General features: G+C 29.7%; 1 protein-coding gene across 4 annotated transcripts in view; it reads left to right on the forward strand.

Annotated features, from left to right (window-relative positions):
- Window positions 1-10,560: 10,560 nt before the first annotated feature.
- Window positions 10,561-21,904, forward strand: part of Acsl (Acyl-CoA synthetase long-chain) — a 73,126-nt gene continuing 61,782 nt past the window's right edge. The window contains exon 1 of one of the 4 annotated variants that reach the window (XM_016047777.4): window positions 10,561-10,778. In XM_016047777.4, coding sequence (XP_015903263.2) covers window positions 10,775-10,778 — 4 coding nt within the window. In that variant the 5' untranslated portion in view covers window positions 10,561-10,774. Of the gene's footprint in view, window positions 10,779-16,463; window positions 16,789-21,904 lie in introns of those variants that run through there. The other 3 variants (XM_016047780.4, XM_071184901.2, XM_016047781.5) reach the window with 3 other exon arrangements.

Below are 21,904 nucleotides of genomic sequence, written 5' to 3' on the forward strand. Positions count from 1 at the left end.
AACAAAAATTATCCTGCTGCTGAAAAAGCAACCAACTGCTCGAGATCCACGGGGAATACTGGTCTATCTCCAAAAGATAGCGTCCCCTCCCTAGCGGTTGCAAGAATCTCTAAAGACGAGCTATGAGTCGTGCCCTAGAGATCTTGCAAAGGCAATGAGGAGGGCGCTCCTGTTGGAGACAGCCCAGTATGAAAAGTAAACATTGTGGTGATCCCATGATCACACCACAGTATGGCAATTGTAAATTGTAACTATTAGACAGTCGGACTGGATTGAGGTGTACTAGATCCCCTTCCCCAGTCCTAACGTCAAGAATTATAAATTGCCAGTGAATGAATAATTATTAACAGACACATAGGAACATGGGATGAGATCCAAAGTTGGCGAGTTATCGAAAGATAATAAGACCAAAAATAAACCAACCTCGCGTTATTAACGTTGTTTCTCGAAGCTCTATCGCCAAGGAAAATATAAAAAGGCATAGGTGTTCAGTGAAGCAATGTGATGATTTTAAACTATATATATATATATATATATATATATATATATATATATATATATATATATATATATATATATATATATATATATATATATATATATATATATATATATATATATATATATATATATATATATATATATATATATATATATATTTATATATATATATATAAACAAGCAGTGAAGAATTATCTGGGTTTTAGAACAGGCACAAACATGTTAAATATTTTAAAAGTTATTTTATTTTATAACCGTCGTTGAACAGCCGACCCAATTTCATGGGCTTACAACTACTTACGTTCAACTCCGTAGCCTTGTAATTTTGAACCAATCCAGAAGACAAGGAAACTCCTGGATCAGTACCCCCAGAGGTTTTGATTTGTTGTGGGAACATGGAGGACTTTGAGACTCGACAGATTTAACGTGCATCAGTCACCATTTACTACACGGGGAGTCTTCGGCCGGCGAGGATCGAACCCACGACCTCTTGGATATGGGCCCAGCACCCTACCGACCAGGCTATCCCGGCCTTTTTAAAAGTTATTAAACTTTTTTCAGAAATTGACAATTTGGCAACATTTTTCCACCCAGATGAAAGTTATGAAACTCATTTCCATATACTCAGTTTTTGCACATTTTTATGAGCTCAGTTTATGCAGCATTAGAGTAAGTTTTTAAATATTATATATTTTAAATTTTAATTATTAAGTTTTTAAATATTAAATATTAATTATTATTTCATTATAATCTATTATATATAATTCTCTTACGTGGCTCCCAAATTTTGTCTGTATTTCTTTTCCGCCGGTGGCAACGTTTGCTTTGTTTTGAAAACACCAAAGCATTCTGCCCTTTAATTATGTGTTTCTGATATAATATATATAATTCTCTTACGTGGTTCCCAAATTTTGGCTGAAGTACTTTGTACAACTAAATAAAATTCTTTTCTTCATTCACAGAGAAAACAGTCGGCAAAGAATTCTGTTAGGTTAAAAAACATTTCGCTAAAAAAATAACGAATTCTAAAAGAAATAAAAATAAACAACTTAAAAATAAAAATGCTGTTGCCAGCCATAGAATTTTTTGAAAGTTAACTTAGCAACATAAATCAAAATGACATAGAAGCGCAACTAGATCTAAATTATGATACCTGAGCGCTTGACGTAACAAATCCTTCAATTCTAAAAGTGTTGTATCGCCAAATGCCCAGATTAACAATTGTGTTCTTAAAGAAATTCTATAAAAAGTTTTAAATAAAAAACCTACTTCTACAACTGCTTCTTGAAGAACTTGGCTGGGCTCATTGATTAAAAATATTGTTTTAATTTTACAGTACTAACTTTACTTCTACTTTCACTATTGCTATGACCCTCTTTCATTACATTTTACAACTTCATGCTAAATTTGAGGACTTAAAGTTGTTTTGTGGTTGAATACTGACATTTAGAAATGTGTACATAAAAAAATAATATTTAGAGGTTAAGAGTTGCCTCAGAAAAATTTGAATTGTTGACATTGAACTTAACAATGGAAACAATCGTTTATGTGAAAAATTGAATTGTATTGTTGACATCAAAACTAAAAATATTGTGTTTCAACTTAACAATACTACCTTAATTTATACTTTAGAATTGCCTCGGAGAAATTTAAATTGTTAGCAATGACTTCAACAAAAAGTTTTATTTTAACTGACAAATACAATATTATAATTTTAACTTTTTCTATGATTATACTAATTTTCTTACTCTTTTCTTTGTTTTTTATACATTTTATTTTTTTGTGATAAAATAAAAAAAACTTATAGTTGTTCTGCTTCTGAACACTGATGAAAACACAAAATGATGGGCTTCATCAACAATAAAAAATATATATATTTATTTTACAAATTCCATATTATTAAGGTGGCGCCCTTCAGAGAATTAAAAATACAAAATTATCCTCATCTAAGTCGATGCTTTACATCCGGCGTTCAGTGGCAGACTCCTATTTCATATGGTTTTACAACACATGGCTTTAGCCCTCTGGTGGGAAAGACTTTAAAACAAAACTTACAACAGTTACTTTTCTCAACAACTGAAATTTAGAATAGTGTGATTAAGAAAAATATGTGAACTGTTTGCAATTTCAAATTAATATTGAAATGTACAGGTTTAGAATTTTTTACAGTGAAAAATTTTCGGAACTTCAGTATTCAAAAAAGTATACAAAAACTAGACGTTAAAAACGTATCCAATGAGCGAGCAAAGCGAGCATTGGATTGCGAAGCAATCCGAAATGAACTGTGGAAGCAGTTCCGGGGGTTGGTGAGCGCCAGCGAGCAGGGGGCGAAGCCTCCTAGTAATTATTAGTAGACAACAGACGCTTTTCATTCTCACCAAACTGTGGCTTTTCTCCATATCGACGTTTTGTGCCAATTTCATAACAAGCATTGCTGACTTCACTTTAGACAGGCTAAACTTGACCTAAAAGTCACGAGTAGCAGTTGAAAACTCACAGAAGTTACAAAAATAGACTATAGTTCTAGAAATATAAAAATATATAGTTACAGAAATATTATATATAGTTATAAAAACATAAAAATTGCTTTTTATAAAAAGCAATAACAATTGAATAGTTTATTTCAATTGAATTATAATTGAATTAAGAATAATTAAAAAATTAAGTAAAGAAATTTGAAAACCTAGAAAATGTGTAATGCGTGTAATTGCATCACACTGTGGTTTCCTTGTTTTCCGTGACGAAATAGCTTCAAAGAGCACCTCTGAATATATATATTTTTACTACACCAACCGCACTAAAAATACAAGAATTCTCCTTCTGTTAAATGAGAGGAAAAGTAACTAAACGAACCCTAAAGTAGAAAAAAATATTGAAACTATTTATATAAATATTTTAGCTCCAGGCTATGTGTTTCAAAAGAGTAGTAGCATTTCATTTCGCTCTGATTTAAGTGGTTCATTATGTATAGCAAACCAGTTGGTTACATCCTTCTTTTGAGCAATGTCATAAATAGGATGAAAGTTTCTCGTTTGATGATCTTCCTCAGCACGAGGCGGTGAAAGTATTGACCTCTTTTAAAAAACTTCCTCTTGAATCCTCTATGCCTTTTTATTCTTAGAAAACTGTGAAAATTGCGTCTTGTTAAATAGGCGGACGTCATTTGCATAATTTGACAATAAAAGGATTACTTTCATGCAAATAGGCTTACTTTCTGCTATTTAAGAGTTTGGATTTCTTCCAATTATTTCCACATAAGTATTTTATTTATAAACACATTTATCTATTCATTTATACAATAGTCTGCTTTAAGAAGCTTTCCAATGGGATCGTCTATGAGATTTTTAACTATAACATTTGCGTCTTGTAAAAACTTGCTTCTCGTTTTTTAGGAAGAGGTTATTTTAATTTGTCTATAAAAGAACGGCTTATGATGTAGTAACATTTAAGCATAGCTGCTTAGGCTCATGTTAGATGAATCTATAAACAGCCTCCATTCATCTTAATAGCAGATGGTACTAAATTTGCTCATCAATCCAGGAACATCAGAACAATAGACCGAGTTCTCCTCTTCTCCAAAATACTTAATATTTCCTGAAAATAATTTGTTTTTTTCTCGATTCCTGTACCAAAAAAAAGAAGGATTTTCCTTCATCAAATGAGTTTTTTTTTTCTTTCAGTCAGGAGCACAGAAATTCAACTGCCTCTTTCGAAAGGCTCATCAAGTTCAACATGAGAGAAGGGCTGCAGAGGGCTTTTATTCGATATCGGAGTCTTGAACTTCTGGATGTTCTGAGTCTGAAAACTCTGAAGAGGTGCCAGGAAATTCAGTTGGAGGCATTCATTGTCACATCAGGTCCATGGGAGATTGATGGTTCTCCATTGGAATATTATCTGGACAAGATATATTAGTCTATGATTTTTTCGGTTATACCCACGAACATGGCAAGAACATAAGTAGCAATCATCAAAGTGTTTTTTATTTTTGGATCTCGCCATGTCACAGGTATTTAAAATGGGATCCATAAGCGTTGATCATAGAAACACTGCACATAAACTTTATGGCCCACGATTTGGTTTGAGTTTCATGTCAAATCATTTTGGATCTATAACATTGCTAAAGTTGCTACACTTTAAGCAAAATCCAAAGTTAAACTAGACACACATGCATGGTAATTTTTCTTAAAATTAATTACTCGATCATATGGCTAAATTTTATACGAAACAAGATTCCTCATAACATTTATTTAATGCTGCAGCAAATTTGCAATTTTTTTCAAAAGCTTCTTTTACAATGCCGAATGTTTTATGCAATGCACAGTTGCAACTTATTACAAACAGGCTATTTACATATAATTTCCCTTATGAATTAATAAGATTGTGGGATTACGATGAAATTATGTCATGGCACTACGGCCAAGCATAGCTATATTTCATTATGACGTTTCCTTTTTAATATGAAAGAACACAATTTAAAAAGCGTGTGAAAGACTGATAAAGCTCAAAATGCATGTTTCAGAAAATAGAAAACTTTAAAGGTGTGATTGGAAAAAATATAGTTTTCCAAACACAGAAAATGTAACATTTATAAAATTATTAAAATTTTATTATAAAATTACGTAAAATTTTCAGTATTTTAAACATTTTGATTAGTTATTTGTATCTGAAACTAAAAATTTTATTTACTTTACAGTTTAGCTTTAGAAACGGCGTTCAATAAAACTAGAAAAATTAAAACCAACAGGAATTGAAATAATAATAAAAAATTATTTATTAATATGCAAAAGTAGGGGAGTAGATTGCTTGACTTGCATGAGTAGGACACCCAGCGTTGGCATCATTTTTAGAGGCAGAATAATATTGAGTAGAATGAAACTTTATCTGGATGAGCTGAATTTCAAAAAAACGTGTTTTGTTAAATCTAATAGCATTAAGTCAAAAGGATAGACAAGAAAAAATAATAAATAATTAATAATTGGAAGTATTTTGCATTACATTATTTCAACTTTATTAATCGTGAGAGAAAATAAAATAAAAAATAGAATTTTGAAATTGAAAAAATGAACTGAATATCTTTTGATTTCATGATAGGATTTTCCCGTGTAGGGCTCAATCTTAAAGGTTCAAAGAGGTAACCTCGAATAGGCAGACGATTAATTAGAACAGACGATATTTTTAGTTTCAAAATCTGGCACGAAAACGTACTCTCTCTGAATAAATATGCCCTTTTTTTCTACGGATTCAGATTTCTGACCCCCCCCCCAAATATAGGAAGGAGCTGCAATCCGGGAAACATGGTTTCAATAGTACAATTGAAGTATTATTGGAACCATTTTTAACCATGGACCGCCAGGCGAGCGGTCCTTATCTTGGACCCCTTAAAGTTAATTTTATTTTTTAAGTATTTCGCCATATCTCCAGAGCTTTTGAAGGGAATTAAAAAACTTTTGCATGCAATTAAAAAGTTCGCTCATCAAAAGATAATTCCATGCAAAATCTAACTTTTAGTAAATGTTTATTATTTTTCAGAATATTATTTAAAATGGGTCGAAAAGAAATTTAATCTTAAGGTATATAGATTTTTACATCATTTTAAACAAAATAATATTTTTCTTGGCAAAACAGAAAATTTCCTCGAAATCGGTAAAATAGTTCTTGAAAACTCAAATTTTAACAATACTGCTTCCTTAAAAAATACAAGAGAAAAAATATTTAATTTTCAGAGACTATTCAACCGATTTCACTCAAATTTCCTATTTCGCCATCTAAAATAACATTCCTTCATATGATATAAAATAGATATGATGTATCCCTTATAATTCAAACTTTTTCGACAATAATTAATCAAGATATAAAAAAGTAATAAATATTTATGAAAAGCTAATTTTTGCATGGAATTGTATTTGGATAAACGAATTTTATAACTGCGTGAAAAAGATTTTTAATTCCCTCCAAAAGTTCTTGATATATGGAGAAAAACACAAGAAATAAAATTAAGGTGTTATATTCTTTAGATCGTTCTCCTGATCAAAATATGGGGGCCACATCTCCCAGATTGTGGCTCAATTCCCGATATATTGGGGTTAGAAATCCGAAACCATGGGGAAAAAATGTAGTTTGTTCAGAGAAAGTACGCTTTTGGGCCTGATTCCCTTACTTAAAATGTCGTCTGCACTAATTAAGTAGATTGTTTGCTGTCACCTCTCAAACCATTAAAACTGAGTCGCAGGATCCGATCATTCGATCGAAATTTATTCAGAATGTCCCGTTTTTTATTTTGCCCACTATTTTTCTTCTCTAGTATTCTGCCTTTCAATTTTCTTATTTTGTTAATTAATATCAATTTAATGGTTCTTTCTTACGAGGAAAGAGTATTCAGCTAAAAATGAAAAGAAACTAAGCTGTCAACTAAATGTTTTTCACACAAATATTGCAGTCACTTTTCTAAACCAATAGCTTAATAATTATTTAACATTAAGCGTTCATTACAACCTTTCTTTTTATGAATTTCAACACCTTTCCTTTTTCAATCAACGTTAACATTGATAGAAAAAGGAAAAGTGTTCAAATTCAGAAAAAAAAAGGTTGTAATGAATTGGAAACAACTCGTTATAATCGCAGTCAATCAAGTCTATTTTATAAACTGTCAAATGTGTTTGTCTTTGACAACTATTGAAGAGTGTATTTGTTCCAGCTGTCTCACCGCATTTAACTGTAATTAAGGATACTCAAATGAGAGGTGATCGATAATTTGAAATTAAGTTTCACTACCAATATTTTTGTTAGTTTCATATTCTAAATTTTTTTTTACAGTGATTTATTTTTCCCCCGATTATTATTATTCTATAAAATAAAATAGAAATTAGAACTAATTGGTTTTTGCAATCATTTTTCGGAGATAAACGAGATTTAAGGGGGGACCCCACCCTGAGATGGTAAAATACTAACGTTTTTCTTGATATTTTTTTAAGTAATAGAGACAATGCAGAGACTCCTTGTTTTTTTATGTTATTTAACTACAATTTAAGTCTATTTTAAAAAAATTTCTTTTACAGAATAATAAATAATAAGTTGGTGGCAGCTCCGTATGTGGCTGGTCATCAAAAAGTAGCATCTCACTGGCCTTATGGATGTAGAAATCCTGAAGCATAGGAAAACGATTTTGTTTAGATTTTCTGAAACATAAAGACATTATCTAAAAAGTAGCATAGCGGTTTTCTGATGTTCGCAAAATTACCAAAATGGCGGCAACTCAAAAAAAAAGTTAAGTTCTTCATTAAAAAAATATTAATTAAAATACTAATATAAAATCGAAATATAAAAATATCAAAAACATTCTATGCTACTTTCTAAAGAATATATTTTTACGTAATTTAAAATAAAGAACAGCTTATTTCGTTGAATAGAGCATGACGTTAGGCCAGGTCAAAAAACAGCGTTTTGAGAAAAACGCGTTAAAAGTCTTGACTTATGGAAGGAGAAAACGTTTAATTTCATATATATATAATGGTCGATAAATGAAATGCCTACAATATGTTTCTATATACAGTCAACAGAATGGATGAGACACAAAAAGAATGGCCGAACGGGCCTTTCTACCTGCTTAGCGACGACTCTCTATTTTCCTGTATAACTTCCAAACGAAGTTAGGTACCGAGAAATCGTTTTAGACAGACATTAGAAAGGGTACAAAGATTCGAAAAATGCAATAATTTTTTTTCTTCGAATTTTTGAAATATTCAGTGTGGGTCCCCCCTTAATAATAATTTTAAAATTTGATTGGCGTGATTTTTTTCTTTCTAAAACGTTGGTTTTTCATGGGGTTAAGCAAAAGATAGATAGATTCACAACGAGTTTTCCGTGGTTTCAGAAAATATTTGTTCCAGAGGTAGAAGAGTTTCAAAGATAGTGTATTAATATTTTGATTAATTAGAATTAAAGAAGAACTTTTTTTCTAATATATATATATAATTCTTATATATATATATAATTCTTATATATATATATATATATTATAATTCTAATATATATATATAATTCAAATATTTATAATTCTTATAAATATTTGAATAGTAAATTAAAAGTCAGATAGAGAAAATGTCAAGCTCCAAAATCCTTATCAAGTTCTAATAAGAATTCGATCATTTTTAAATTGGCTTTATTTGGCTGCCACTGACAAATATATTTTTCACAAAACTTAAATGTTGAAGGGTTATGTAATAAATACCAAAACATAGCAATATTGGTATAAAATATAATAGTAATATATTTGTTGATTATTAAAACAGCACCAATGCTAAGCAGTTTTAATACCGATACTTTATTAGTAATTGTTTTACTGCTCCTTGAGAGAGATACGTACCCGAAGAAATTACTTGATAGTGGTTAATTTGGAGTGAAACTGTTAAATAAAGTTTTTGCAATCTAGCATGGATTTTTTACAAAAAGCATTCTCACATAAATTTCTGGCAACCAAACACGAGTATTTATTATTTTTTAAAAATTTGTAATAAACTTTTTCCTACTTTTTCCTTCCATGAATAGAATTTATTTATGAAAAATATTATTATAACACGTTTTTGATAGAAAACATGATTAGTTATTATTTATAAAAAACGTTTTTTTCATAAATTTCTTTCTACCAAACAGGAATTATAAGTGTTAATAAAAAATATAACATAAAATTTCTGCATTCAAACAAAAATGATTATTATTTATAAAAATTGCTAAATACACGATTAATAATTATTTATAAAAAAAATTATTAAGTCAAGTTTTTGCTGCAAAATACGAATCGTAAATAAGAGAAATTACAATATTACATAATATTCTTGCAACTGATCAAATCTGTGGTGCTTTTCAAATATATAAGAAGATTGCAATAATAAGAAAATACTATTAAAGATCTTGCCCCTGTTTATAATTAATAATTATTTATTAAAAAAACATTATTACGTCAGGTTTTAACTATAAAACACGAATAGTACATAGGAACAATTACATTACATAACATTCTTGCTACTGATCAAATTTGTGCATTTCAAACATATAAGAAGAATGCAATTATAAGAAAAATACTGTTAAAGCTCCTGCCACCATGCATGATTAATAATTATTTATAGAGACACATTATTAAGCCTAGTTTCAGCTACGAAGCACGAAAAGTAAATAGGAAAAATTAGCATTATTATATTATATTCTTGCCACTGATCGAGTCTGTGGCACCTTTCAAACATATAAGAAGATTGCAATAATAGAAAAAATGCTATTAAAGTTCTTGCCACCATACATGATTAATAACTATTTATATAAAAAAGCATTATTATATCAAGTTTTTGCTACAAAATACGAATAGTTCGATAGGAAAAATTAACTCTATTACACAATATTCTTGTTATTGATCAAGTCTGTGGTGCATTTAAAACATATAAGAAGAATGCAATCATAAAATAAATACTTTTAAAATTCTTGCCACCATACATGATTAATAATTATTAAAACGATAGCATTATTACATAATATTCTTGCTACCGATCAAATCTGTGGTGCATTCCAGATATTTAAGAAGAATGCAAAAGTGAATTGACCTTGAAAATATCGGAAAGTTTCCGCACTAATTTTTGTTAATTAACTTCCGGTATATTTAACGAGCCCTTAAAAATGAAGATATCGTAAAAATCTAATTAGTTATGCTATTTTAGAATTTCAAAGAATCGAATAAAGAACAGTAAAGGAAACAAAGTGATTCAAGGAATAAATTAATAAGGACCCTCATTCGACATGAAAAGAAAAGGAATATAAGGTATGTTATTTGTATCTAAACAGATATTTTATTGAAGTTGACCATTGTGTTTTTTTTTTTTTTTTAAGTTCCATTTCACGCTTTGACTAACGAACCGAATCTTCGATTAAAAGAACAATCATTGGTTGAGCCTGCCGAAATAAATGGGCCACATAAAAACTAGAAGGAAGTCGATCGGTTTATGTTGGCGTGTTTTGGAACAAAACCCCCCGCCGTAGCCCAAGGGGGAGGAGAAGATAAGAAGAAAAAAAATAGAAACAGAAATCTGGAATTCCATGTTGACTTCCTTCAGGTTGGCGAACCACGGAGGAACTACGTCGACCGTGATGATTGCAACACAGAGTTTCGAGAAAAAAATATACTTTTTTGAACGAAATAGTTGAAATTGTTCGAAAATTGGTGTTTTTCATCCGATTTATGTGGCTGTGCTGTGGATATTAATTTTCATTAAATCAAGTTTTATAGACAATTATGGGTAAGTGTTTTTTTTTAAATTTGCAACAGTGTTTAAACAAGTAACAGTGATTACTTTTTAAAGTTTGCTAAGAAGCAGGGTCCCAGCATATTAATTTAAAATAAGTACAGATAATTCATTAATTTAATTTGTATCAGTGTTTACATTGATTCAATTCGTAACAGTGTTAACTTTTTAAAGTTTGCTAGGACGCAGAGTTATTATAGACCAAGCAAATTTATTGAAAATAACTAGCAAATTGTATACGTTAGCGAGAAAGAGAGAGATCAGTGCTATCCTATATTACACACTGCCAATATGTGCAATTTTCGGTAAAGATTTCCCCAATTGGTACTGAAATAATAAATTAAAGTAGGTGGAATTTTTCTTTTCAAAATTAAGCTGCTTCACTAAAACATGCAAACATAGCTTCCTAATAAAGAGATCGAAGGAAAATATTTTTTTTAATTATCAATTTGTCTTGGAGAGTGAATTTTTTTTCTTCCAAAATTAAATTTATTTATTATAAGCTACAATTCAATTTAGTAGCAGGGAAATGTAAAATATAAGCACTCATTTATGATGGATATAATATTTTAATAGGTGTTTAAACATCGTTGAAATATTATCTGTGCCTGTCCGTGAGTGGCATTGACTAGTGGCGTCCTAATTTGTTTGACATTCAATTCGCGTCTGACAAGCTGAATAATACGGAAAAAATGTTGCGAGCAGATTCGCTAAATGATATACGTAATACAGGGTTCATTTAAAGGGCAGCACCCTTTCTTCGTTTTTTGGAAAAATTTATTTTAATGATAACTAAGTTCATGATTTAGTGGTGAGATTTCGCACTTGTACGTTAGGTTCCCTACAATTCCGTTTGTAAGATTGAAGCAACTGCTCATGCTCGCATTTATTTTAGATGCTAACGTATCATGTTGACATGATTTTTCGGTTCTGTGAACAGAAATTTTTTTTAGGTAATAGATTGTTTATGAATTCAGCGATAATGAATGAAATTATTATATTATATTATGTTATATTATATTATATTATATTATATTATATTATATTATATTATATTATATTATATTATATTATATTATATTATATTATATTATATTATATTATATTATATTATATTATATTATATTATATTATATTATATTTTTTATTAAATTAAATTATATTATATTATATTAAAAAAAAAGGTTTTATTGAACTTGTATTGATCATTTAGCTTCTTTTAACTAATTAATAGTAATAGCTGACTAATAGTTAAAATATATAAATATAATTTATTATTTTGAAATAGAGAAAATATATCTAGTTTTTTATGGAACGAGTGGAAATAGGCAGCGATAATGTTAAGCAAAAACGAATAAAATTATTATTTTATTGAGTGAACCAATTGTTGTTGGATCACATGATTCATTTCTAAATGTCATCAATACGTTTCTTCGAATTCCCATTCCCAGTCCATGTATTTATTTAGAAGGTAAGCTAAAACAGAATTTGACAGGTATAAAAAGCGTTCTTGTAGCTTTGTCTTTGTAGCGTAAATCCCAACAGCATTACATACGGATGCGTAGCACTTAAAATAAATACGAGCATGCGCAGTCGCTTCAGTCTCGCGTACGAGAGCGTACGTAAAAGTGCAAAACCTTCCTAATAATTGCGTACGTGACCTATATAAATTTTACCAGAAGGATCGGACAGCATTTCAACATTTTGTCAAAATTCTATAATTTTATATGTCTGACTTGTCTAATTAATTCCTGAAATACCTAATTATTCTATGAAATAAATAATTTCACAATAACTGTAACATATACACATATATAAAGCTATACGTTTCTTATAAACTTGAACATTCAGACAAAAAATCAATAAACTAAAAAAATAGTTTTTTTTGGAGAAAAATAAAATCTGAGGCTATCCAAACAAAACTAATTTAAGATTTAAAACCTTCACATCAAAATTCGAAAAAATTAAGTAATTACATAAGAGAAACACAAAATTTGTGACCCAGGGAAATTTAATTGTATTGGTGAAAGTTACAGTTAATTTTTTCCACTCAAAACGGGAAGGAAAAAAAATTTATTTTCACTAGATTTTTCCGTTGCAGCAGCGCATTTAAATGTCATTAAGACTTAACCTTTTTATTAAAATAAATGATGGCAACAGATGTTTTAATAGTAATTTCCTTCTCAATTTGGGTCTTGTGATATCATTTAAATACGCTATTATTACATATTCACGAATATTATCCCTATTTGCCAGCCTTGCAATTTATTTTGAATGCTTTGACCTTGAGACCAGTGGTCATCTTCATCAACAAACGCGTGTTAGAAACTGGTTTGTTTTACAAAAGAAACATTAGAGGGAAAATTATCTTCCTTCAGGTAATTTCAAAACAAAGGATATTCACTATATCCTCAATGTTCTTTTTGTGAATTAAGGTAATTTAAAATGTATTTTGAAAATGATTTCATTAAAAGAAAAATAAAATTTGGAAGTTGAGGCAACACAACACAGAAGTATTTTATTTCAGACTTTCGAAATATAATTTCCAAGAAAGAGTTCATGCTTCGTTAATTTAAACACATATAAAAATATTTATGAAATGGGTAAGAGTTTAAGGCATCTAGATTGCGCAGATAGACAAAGATGTTCTTAATATATATATATATATATATATATATATATATATATATATATATATATATATATATATATATATATATATATATATATATATATATATATATATATATATATATTCAAATTCAAAATGTGAAGAAAAGATGGAAAAAATTACAGAATAATGATAAAAGAGAAGAAGAAGAGAATTATTTTTAAAACAAACAATAAAAAACCGGGGCAAAAAAAGAAAGATATAATCTTGTACTCAGCTCACACGATTATATCTACAAAAATGAGTGCTTTCTTATATTGTATCAATTTAGCCAGAGCAAAATATTTCAATAAAATAATGTAAGGAGCACTCAAAAAAATTTTTGAAGCAAAATAGAATAGAATGCATTTAGTAATAAATAGCACGCAAAAAAAAAAAAAGAAAAAAAAAACAAAAAATAAAATACAAACAAAAAACAGAACAAAACACAAAACGAAATCCATAAAGCGAGTAGTGAATTCAAATGGACTTACATGAACGGGAAAATTTTCCAGAATGATCTAAAATATTTTCGTGTTAAGATTGTCAATTCGCGTGCAAGTCGTTGGGCTACCGAAGCGGGGGTGAAATCCCCTCTGCAGAGGATCAAAATTGTGATGGCATATCTTCGGATCATCCTCAGGGATGTTTCCCAGACCGTCGCCAATAGTCCATTGTGCAGCTATAGTGCGACATAAATGCTACAACAGCTACATAAATGCTACTAAAACTACAACAACATTAAGATTGCCAGTTTACAAAACATGAAAACAGAAGCGCAAATTGAGGTAAAAGCTCAAATAGAGAGATTTTTTTATAGCTCGTTCTTACTGCAGTACTGAAGCGTGTTTGATTTCTTAGTTACCAAAGATTAGTCCGAAAATGGATGTGCTATAAGTAATATAATACTGGATAATTTAAAGAAGTTTATACTTAATAAGGTTGATTTTTAATTATGCAATTTAATGCATTTAGGTAATTAACTTTTATTTAAGAAATAAAGAGTGAGAGAAAGAAACACGAACTGCCTGTTTTGCACATATTCTTAGCCATGGATTTGCACAAAGTAAAAATTATATAAATTAACAAAGAAGTATAGTACATTTATTAACAATATTATTTATTGTGCTATATATATATATATATCTGATGCTCTAATTACAAATAAAAATATATTTTAGTGTTTCTAAATTACAAAAAATAACAGTCTAACAGTTAAATAAATAATCTCAAGAAACTCAAGTGGTAAGATACGACCTTATTGAAAACTTCATTTGTTTTTCTAAATAATGCAAATAAAACGTTCAATATACAAATGATGCTTTCAATAACTTTTATATCAAATTATTTTTGTTTCTTTACATTCACGTCTGGCAAGTCTTGAAAATGGGCGCTTATTCTTGAGGCGCTTGAAACATGTCGGCTGTTATTTCGTATTTGTACTTTTTTTTTAAGCGAAGAAAATTTTCAATCAGGTTATGGTAAATAGTTACTAAAAATATCTGTTAGATTCTCAGAATTGTATTTGCTCTATAATATAAAATCATAAATATATAGTTAGGATTTTTTTTTCTTTCCTATTCAAAACTTTATCTCAAGTTTATTTTGTAAATCTAAGAAATTCCATTGATAAATTGCTGTTTCTTTTATAACAAAATAAGTACAAATTTTAGAAATCAATGTTTAGAAATTAAAATTTCACCCTTAAAGCAAAAAAGAATGACCAGTGTCCTAGTCATAATGAATGGCTCGGACAGTGGTGCTTCTTTTTTGTATATCATTCGGAAATTATAGATTTAACGTTTGTCAAAGTACTGGCAAATTGCAGAGTGATTTACGTTATTTAAAAATATATTGAAATTAAAACATGGGAAAATTAGTTAATACGCATCAAAACTGCAAGAAAAATTTAGTATTCTAAGAATAAGGAGAAAAATATAAAAAAACAACCCAAAATTAATTAAAATAAATACTCGAGAATCTCAGAAAGTACCTTATAATGAAAGAAAATCCACATAACCTTAAAAAAGTATTTAAATTTAAACAAATGCTTTAAAAATAATTTAAAAGAGCAAAAAAAAAAATTATCATTATCAGGATTTTAGTAAACAATATTTCTTAATGCGTATTCATTAATTTTTCTTTAATGTTATGTTGGTTTAAATGTGCTAATACTCCGTAAAAAAGATCATTTCCATAGTATTTCTAATTGATCATTCATTAATTAGTCATTTACGTTATTTAAGTCCTTATTGTTAGTATTCCATGAAATTAAAATCCCTGCCTTAGTTATTACTATTTCTTTATATGCATTCATTATTCCTTCAAGTTATGCTTGTTCTTAACCAAGTAATATTCCATATAATTAATATCCGGACCTTAGTTATCATTCTTTCTTAATATGCATTCATTAAATGTTTTTTTAAGTTATGCTTGTTCTAAAGGCTGTAGTGTTCCATAAAATTAAAATCCTTGCCTTAGTTATCATTATTTCTTAATATGCATTCAATTCCTTTAAGTTATGCTAGTTTTTAACTTAGTAATATTCCATATAATTAATATCCAGGTCTTAGCTTTTTTTTCGTTCTTAATAAGCATTCATTAATTATTCCATAAAATTATACTGGTCCTTAATGTGTTAGTATTTCATAAACGTTCTCCTCAATAAGTAATGTGAATTTCAACAATTATCATTAGAATTTTGAAGATTTGATTTTTTAATTCCTAGTTAATCGCAATAACAGAAGTGCTCGACTTTAAATGTGCAAATCAGATAAATAGTTATCTTATATGGAAAAAAATTTGCATAAAATCGAGATGAACGACCCCAACTAATTGTGTGTAGATCAAGGGGTGACCTTCAAGTCAGGACTACTGGTACGATCCAAGCATAGCAATTTACCTGTTTAGCTTCAGGGTAACCTGGCGAGTGTTTAAAGTATTTTCTACTGTTTGGCGACATTACAGAATTGCTATAGCCTTGATTGTTAACATTCACTCTTTGTCCATTTTTTTTCCTATCGGTTTTTAATCCTAATAATCATTAGGGTAATAGTAGAAGAAAGACGAGTAGTGTTACGGATGGTGGAAGGCGATTGCGTTTTACGTTTTGGTGGCTTTGTTTTTTGTCGCCAAAAAATGTACCAGAAATGCGTGGATTCCTTTTTCCTATTATTGCGTGATTTTCGATTGTCTGTGTTCTTAAGAAAGAATATGTGAATGGATATTTTGAGAAGGAAAGAAAATATCGCAATAGCACATTTATATTGCGATTTTTGGTGATTAACAACATTATTTTTGGTTATTCAAGAACTAAATTGAAAGTGATCCTTGCATCTTGATGCACTACTTAAGGTAAGCGAATGCATTTTTAGAGATTTTGCATTATTATTATTATTAAGTTTTTATTTTATTTGCTTATTTTTGTATATCGGTTACCTTTAGTTTAATGAAAAAATTTCTTCGTAAAAATGAATTTACTAAATTATAATACAATATTTCTTAATTTTATATAAAGACGAAATAACCCTGTACAGAAAACAAATTGAGTTAAAACGACGTGATTAAAAAACACGAATCATGTGCCATAAAGAAAAATATAAATGTTTCGATGCTGGAACGACAGCACTTTCTTCTGCATTTTAAAATTTTTGTTTCAACTGCAGAATATACTTCATCATAATACAAAGCTCTATGTACTTTTCTTTAACTTAAATAAATATTTTCAATTTGCTGAAGTTTTAGTTGTAAAAATTAGAAAACACAAGCATAAGTTTCAAATGAAGGGAAAACAATTATTGTTTCAACATCAAAAGTTTAAAAAAGAATAAATAATAAAATTAAAATAATTTTTTTATGACGTTACATTTATCGTCAATCTATATTTCTGCAGCTCCTGCATGTAATATTTTTTATTATTGATTTTCAATAGGAGATAAATACTAATTTTTAAATAATTTATACATAGACTATATTGTATAACCATCTTTCAACAGCTGACCCAATTTTGGGTTTACGACTATTAATGTTCAACTTCGTAACCATGCAATTTTGAATCCAATCCAGAAGACGAGGAAACTTCTGGGTCCAATAGTGGAAGAAGTTTTGCCTTCGGGGAGGACTTTTTGTTGGAACTAACCCGCATTTGCTCTACATGGGGAGGAAAACCACGAAAAATTCATTATGTTAGTCTGTCGGCAGTCCGCCGACAGTCTGTCGGTTTTGTTGGACTCTAACCGATGATCCGCCTACCACTAAGGATATTTTATCTTATCACTGTTGTCGATGCGAGCTGGTTATATGTATATCTGGTACAATATATAGTTCTTTATAATTACCATTATTCTGATTCTCAAAAAAAAAATGCTCCAAAAATCTTGAAATCGCCTGAAATTAGAAATGTGATCGCGGAGTCTATGAAAAATTAGAGTAACTTTTGAGCTGATAGGCTCTATTATTATTTTAGACCATACTAAGTTTATGAAAAATAAAATTACTACTAGATAAAATTAACTATGGCTTACTAAATAAAATTAACTATAGTTAAACAAGTTAATGGAAGGAATACCAAAAATTTTTCCAATTTTTTTTTTCTTTTTAGAGATTTATTCAACATTTGGTACGCTAAGGAGTGAAAATACCTTATACTTATTCTGGGGTTTTTAATTTACTAGACAATTAATTTATTTGAAGAAAAAAAAAACTCTTTTACTAAGTCAAAATGAAACAACTTTAATTTTCAAGGCAAGCTTTCAATGTCAATCTATTTTGCCGACATAATTATTTTAATCTTTTGAAGTAATGAAATCTTTTATCAAACGATAAATCTTTGAGTAGATCGCATATTTTTTGTCTTTAAATATTTTGAAATGCATGTTAGCTTTTAGAAATCGGTTTCTAAATATTCCCTCCCGCAGTTCTGTTGTGGTTTAACCCTTTGAGCAGTTAGGACGCAGTTGTCTCTTCTAAATTTTTTTTTCTGACACCTTAATTACAAGTAAAAATTTATTTCGGTATTTTATAATCATAAAAAAAAGAGTCTAATAGTTAGTAAAAAATCTGTTCGATAATCGGAATTACATTTCTACTGAAATATAAAATCCAGAAAAAGAAACTTATTTTTATACGACATATATTAATTTTATCTGACTTTGTAAATTAAAGAAACTTCAATGATGAGGAAGTGCTTCTTTCAAATCTAAATAATTCGAAAATAAGTACAAATTTGAAAAATTATTGTTTGAAAGCTTTCAACGCAAAGAAAAATAAAAAAGATTTTAAAGACTGTATTTTATAGCTATAAATTTTTAAAATGCTAAATCGAATATTTTTAACTAATTTAGAAATACTCTAATGCAAAAAATTAAAATAAATGAAAAATATGTTTAATAAAAATTTTGTGTTAAAGTGTTCATAGTCGAAATTGGTTTAAAGAAGAGAAGTTCTAGCTGCTTAAAAGTTATAATGAGTAACCACGTAGTCATTAAATCTTTGTTTGGTCATCAGAGACAGAATACTTAGGGCAGAAACTTTTCTTGTTCATTAACATTTAACCGATTTCACCCACATTTTGTAAAAATTAGAATAGCGCCTTTCTAACAATTCGAAAATGCTGTGTGTAATTTTAATAGGAATTATACTTCAAAATTTTCTGGGTGTCCCTCTCGTCCCAAGAAAACCACAAGCAAAATGAACAAGAACTTCGAACAATAAATCTTTCAAGAACTTAAAGAACTCTTAAAAACTATGAAGTTAAAACCTTTAATCACACATGACTCATTGATGAACTTTCAAAGAACAACGTACTTTATTTACGTCGCACTAGATCCCCCACAATGGGCTATTGCCATCAGCAGAGGGGATGACTCCCCTGCTTTGGTAGCTCGATGACATGAGCGCAAAGTCGAGCACTTTACGGTAGAACAGTTTAACGAGGATCGATACCGATCACCCTCCGTCTCTACGTAGGCGGATTAATGTGGTCCCCCACCCGCTTACTGACAGCCACCAGTGACGCTTGAGGTTAGTGTTCTACTGGTAACCGTGTCTAAGCGATCGGGACCACTGCGGGACCAATGAACAACTATCAAGTCATTGCAAATGCTGTAATGATATCAATATTATGACTGCTAGAATTGATGAATTCGTTATATCAAATATTCCAATGGGTGTTTAAACAGTTAGACCTTTCTGGAACGCTAATTTACAATCCAGCGGAATTTGACGACTCGCTTTCTCTATTGAAGGTATTTCCCTTGGCTGTAGTTGGTCTCAATTTTAAGGCAAGCTTTTATTTCTTTTAAAATCTTTTATCTGAACTGAACAAAAAGTAAGGAAACATTTTCCTGCTTTTTTTTATTTTAAGAAAATACCGAACAGGAGAGTTAAACGCTTTCTGGATTAGAAAATAGCTTCCTGTTCAGCATTTTCCGGGATGTCACGGGCGACTAAATATGTAAAAAATAGGTACAAGTAAGTTGGGACAAGTGAATCTATGAAGAAAAATTAAAATGCGCAATTCTTTCCTAGCATATTTTTTTTCCAGTTAACTATGGAAAAAGATCTGGTATGGTCTTTTCAATGTAGTTGGGCTCCTGAGGCCAAAAAAGGTTCCTTTCCCAACCATCTTGTATTAGAGATCCGAAAAAAATATCTAGGTATTAATTAGATAATAACTTAAAAATACAGTAATAAATATCTACAACAAAACAAAAAGAAATTATTTACAAAATTATTTACAAAATATTACGAGTTGAGAAAGCAAGTTGATCATAAACGCAAGTTAAATTAAAAATCAAAATATTTACAAAATAATAAATCGCGAGTGAGCCAATCAATAAAATAGCAGATAAGTTTTCATAGTGAAAGTTAGATTAAAATTTGAATCGTGTAAGTCCTGGTCAATACCACTTGAGCCTGGTTGCTCCCTACACTGGAATAATAAGGATTAGTCTCGCCCTGACCAGAATATAGAAAGTTGAACTTGAACTGGTCATTCTAACAGAGTGCCTGTCACAATTGACTCCTTCATATGAGCTTGTGCCCGAGAACGCCTGTAATGTTGTCGATGGTAGAGATGAGTAGATTGGCGAGCGAAAACTCAGAGGCGGAAGTCACAAATCAGTTTATACTAATAGAGAAAAATCCTAAGATATAGTGGGGATGTATACAACTCCCGATCCCAAAGATCACCATTGGTCCTTTCCCCAGGTTCAAGGGAGTTATAATACAGTCTGTTAAATGTGAAAAAGTATGGTACGATGCAATTATAAGTTGCAGTGTAGAGATTAGTTAACATAGTTAAAAATAAAAGTTAAGTATAAAGATGGGGGTGGTGTGCTCGCGAGTCGAGGATCACCTTTCTGGTCATTTCCTCTCTCTGCGAGCATCCATATATATATATATAGTGAAAAGGGGGTTACTACTCATAATACTTTGATAATATGCAATCTGATAGCATAAATGAAGTTGTGGTTTTTCATATCTACAATTAGTTCTTTATTTAATAGGGTGTTAAAACTACCTGGGTCTTTGTTTTTTTGACTTGCTGTAAAAGCTAGCATTTAATCTGTTAATAAAATTCATAATTGGGTCTATTTTTAAGTCGTTTTTAATATTAATATTTGGCAGATAGCGAGGCGCTCCAGTGATACGTCTCAGTATTTTGTTTTGGACAATTTCGAGTTCATTTATCTGGGATTTGTTAATTATATTACCCTTAGACGGTCATGCATAAGTAATGATAGGCCTTGTAAGTATAGCAAACGTTTTAGGTCTTTCGGGAGGGATAAATTAGCATTAGGTTTGAGGCGGTAGTACGCTGCATAGGTTTTATTTATAATATTTTGTACTTGGAGGTTCCACGTGAATTTATCATTAAAGGTTATACATAGGTAGGTAGCCTTGTTAGTGATCGGAGTTTTGTCATTAAATAGGATAACGTCACTGTTCATTTTTTTGTACTTTCCCCCCCCCCTAATAATCATCAGTTGAGATTTATCTGTATCAATCGCTATTTTATTGTTGCGACATCATTATACAATGGGTGGCATTAGTTCGTTAAGATTTTTAACTGCTTGATCTGATCTTAATGATCAATTGCTGTGTCGTCAGCACAGAATGCGATGAAATAGTTGTAGAATATAGAAAGTGAATGTTTTCACTTTAAAAATATATAATTTGTAATATAAATTTAGTGGTAGTTTATATTGAATTTTTAATGAAATTAAATAAATATAAATACAGACCTGCTAACAAATACCCTTTTCGCAAAATAATTTATGGAGTGGTAGACATTCAAACACTAAAGCTTTCAGAATTTATGGCAATTTTGATAACATTTCAAAAGCTTTACCTTTGAAAGTGCGTTAACAAAGGGGCGTCGCATATGATCTTTTAAATCATCTATAGCAGTATAGTAACTTTTAAATCATTATGTAGTGATGTGGAAATTAAGTTTACATGAATAAAG

This window comes from Parasteatoda tepidariorum, chromosome 5 (assembly GCF_982258835.1).
Source record: "Parasteatoda tepidariorum strain Cologne lab strain chromosome 5, Ptep-v5.0, whole genome shotgun sequence".
NCBI classification, from domain to species: domain Eukaryota; kingdom Metazoa; phylum Arthropoda; class Arachnida; order Araneae; family Theridiidae; genus Parasteatoda; species Parasteatoda tepidariorum.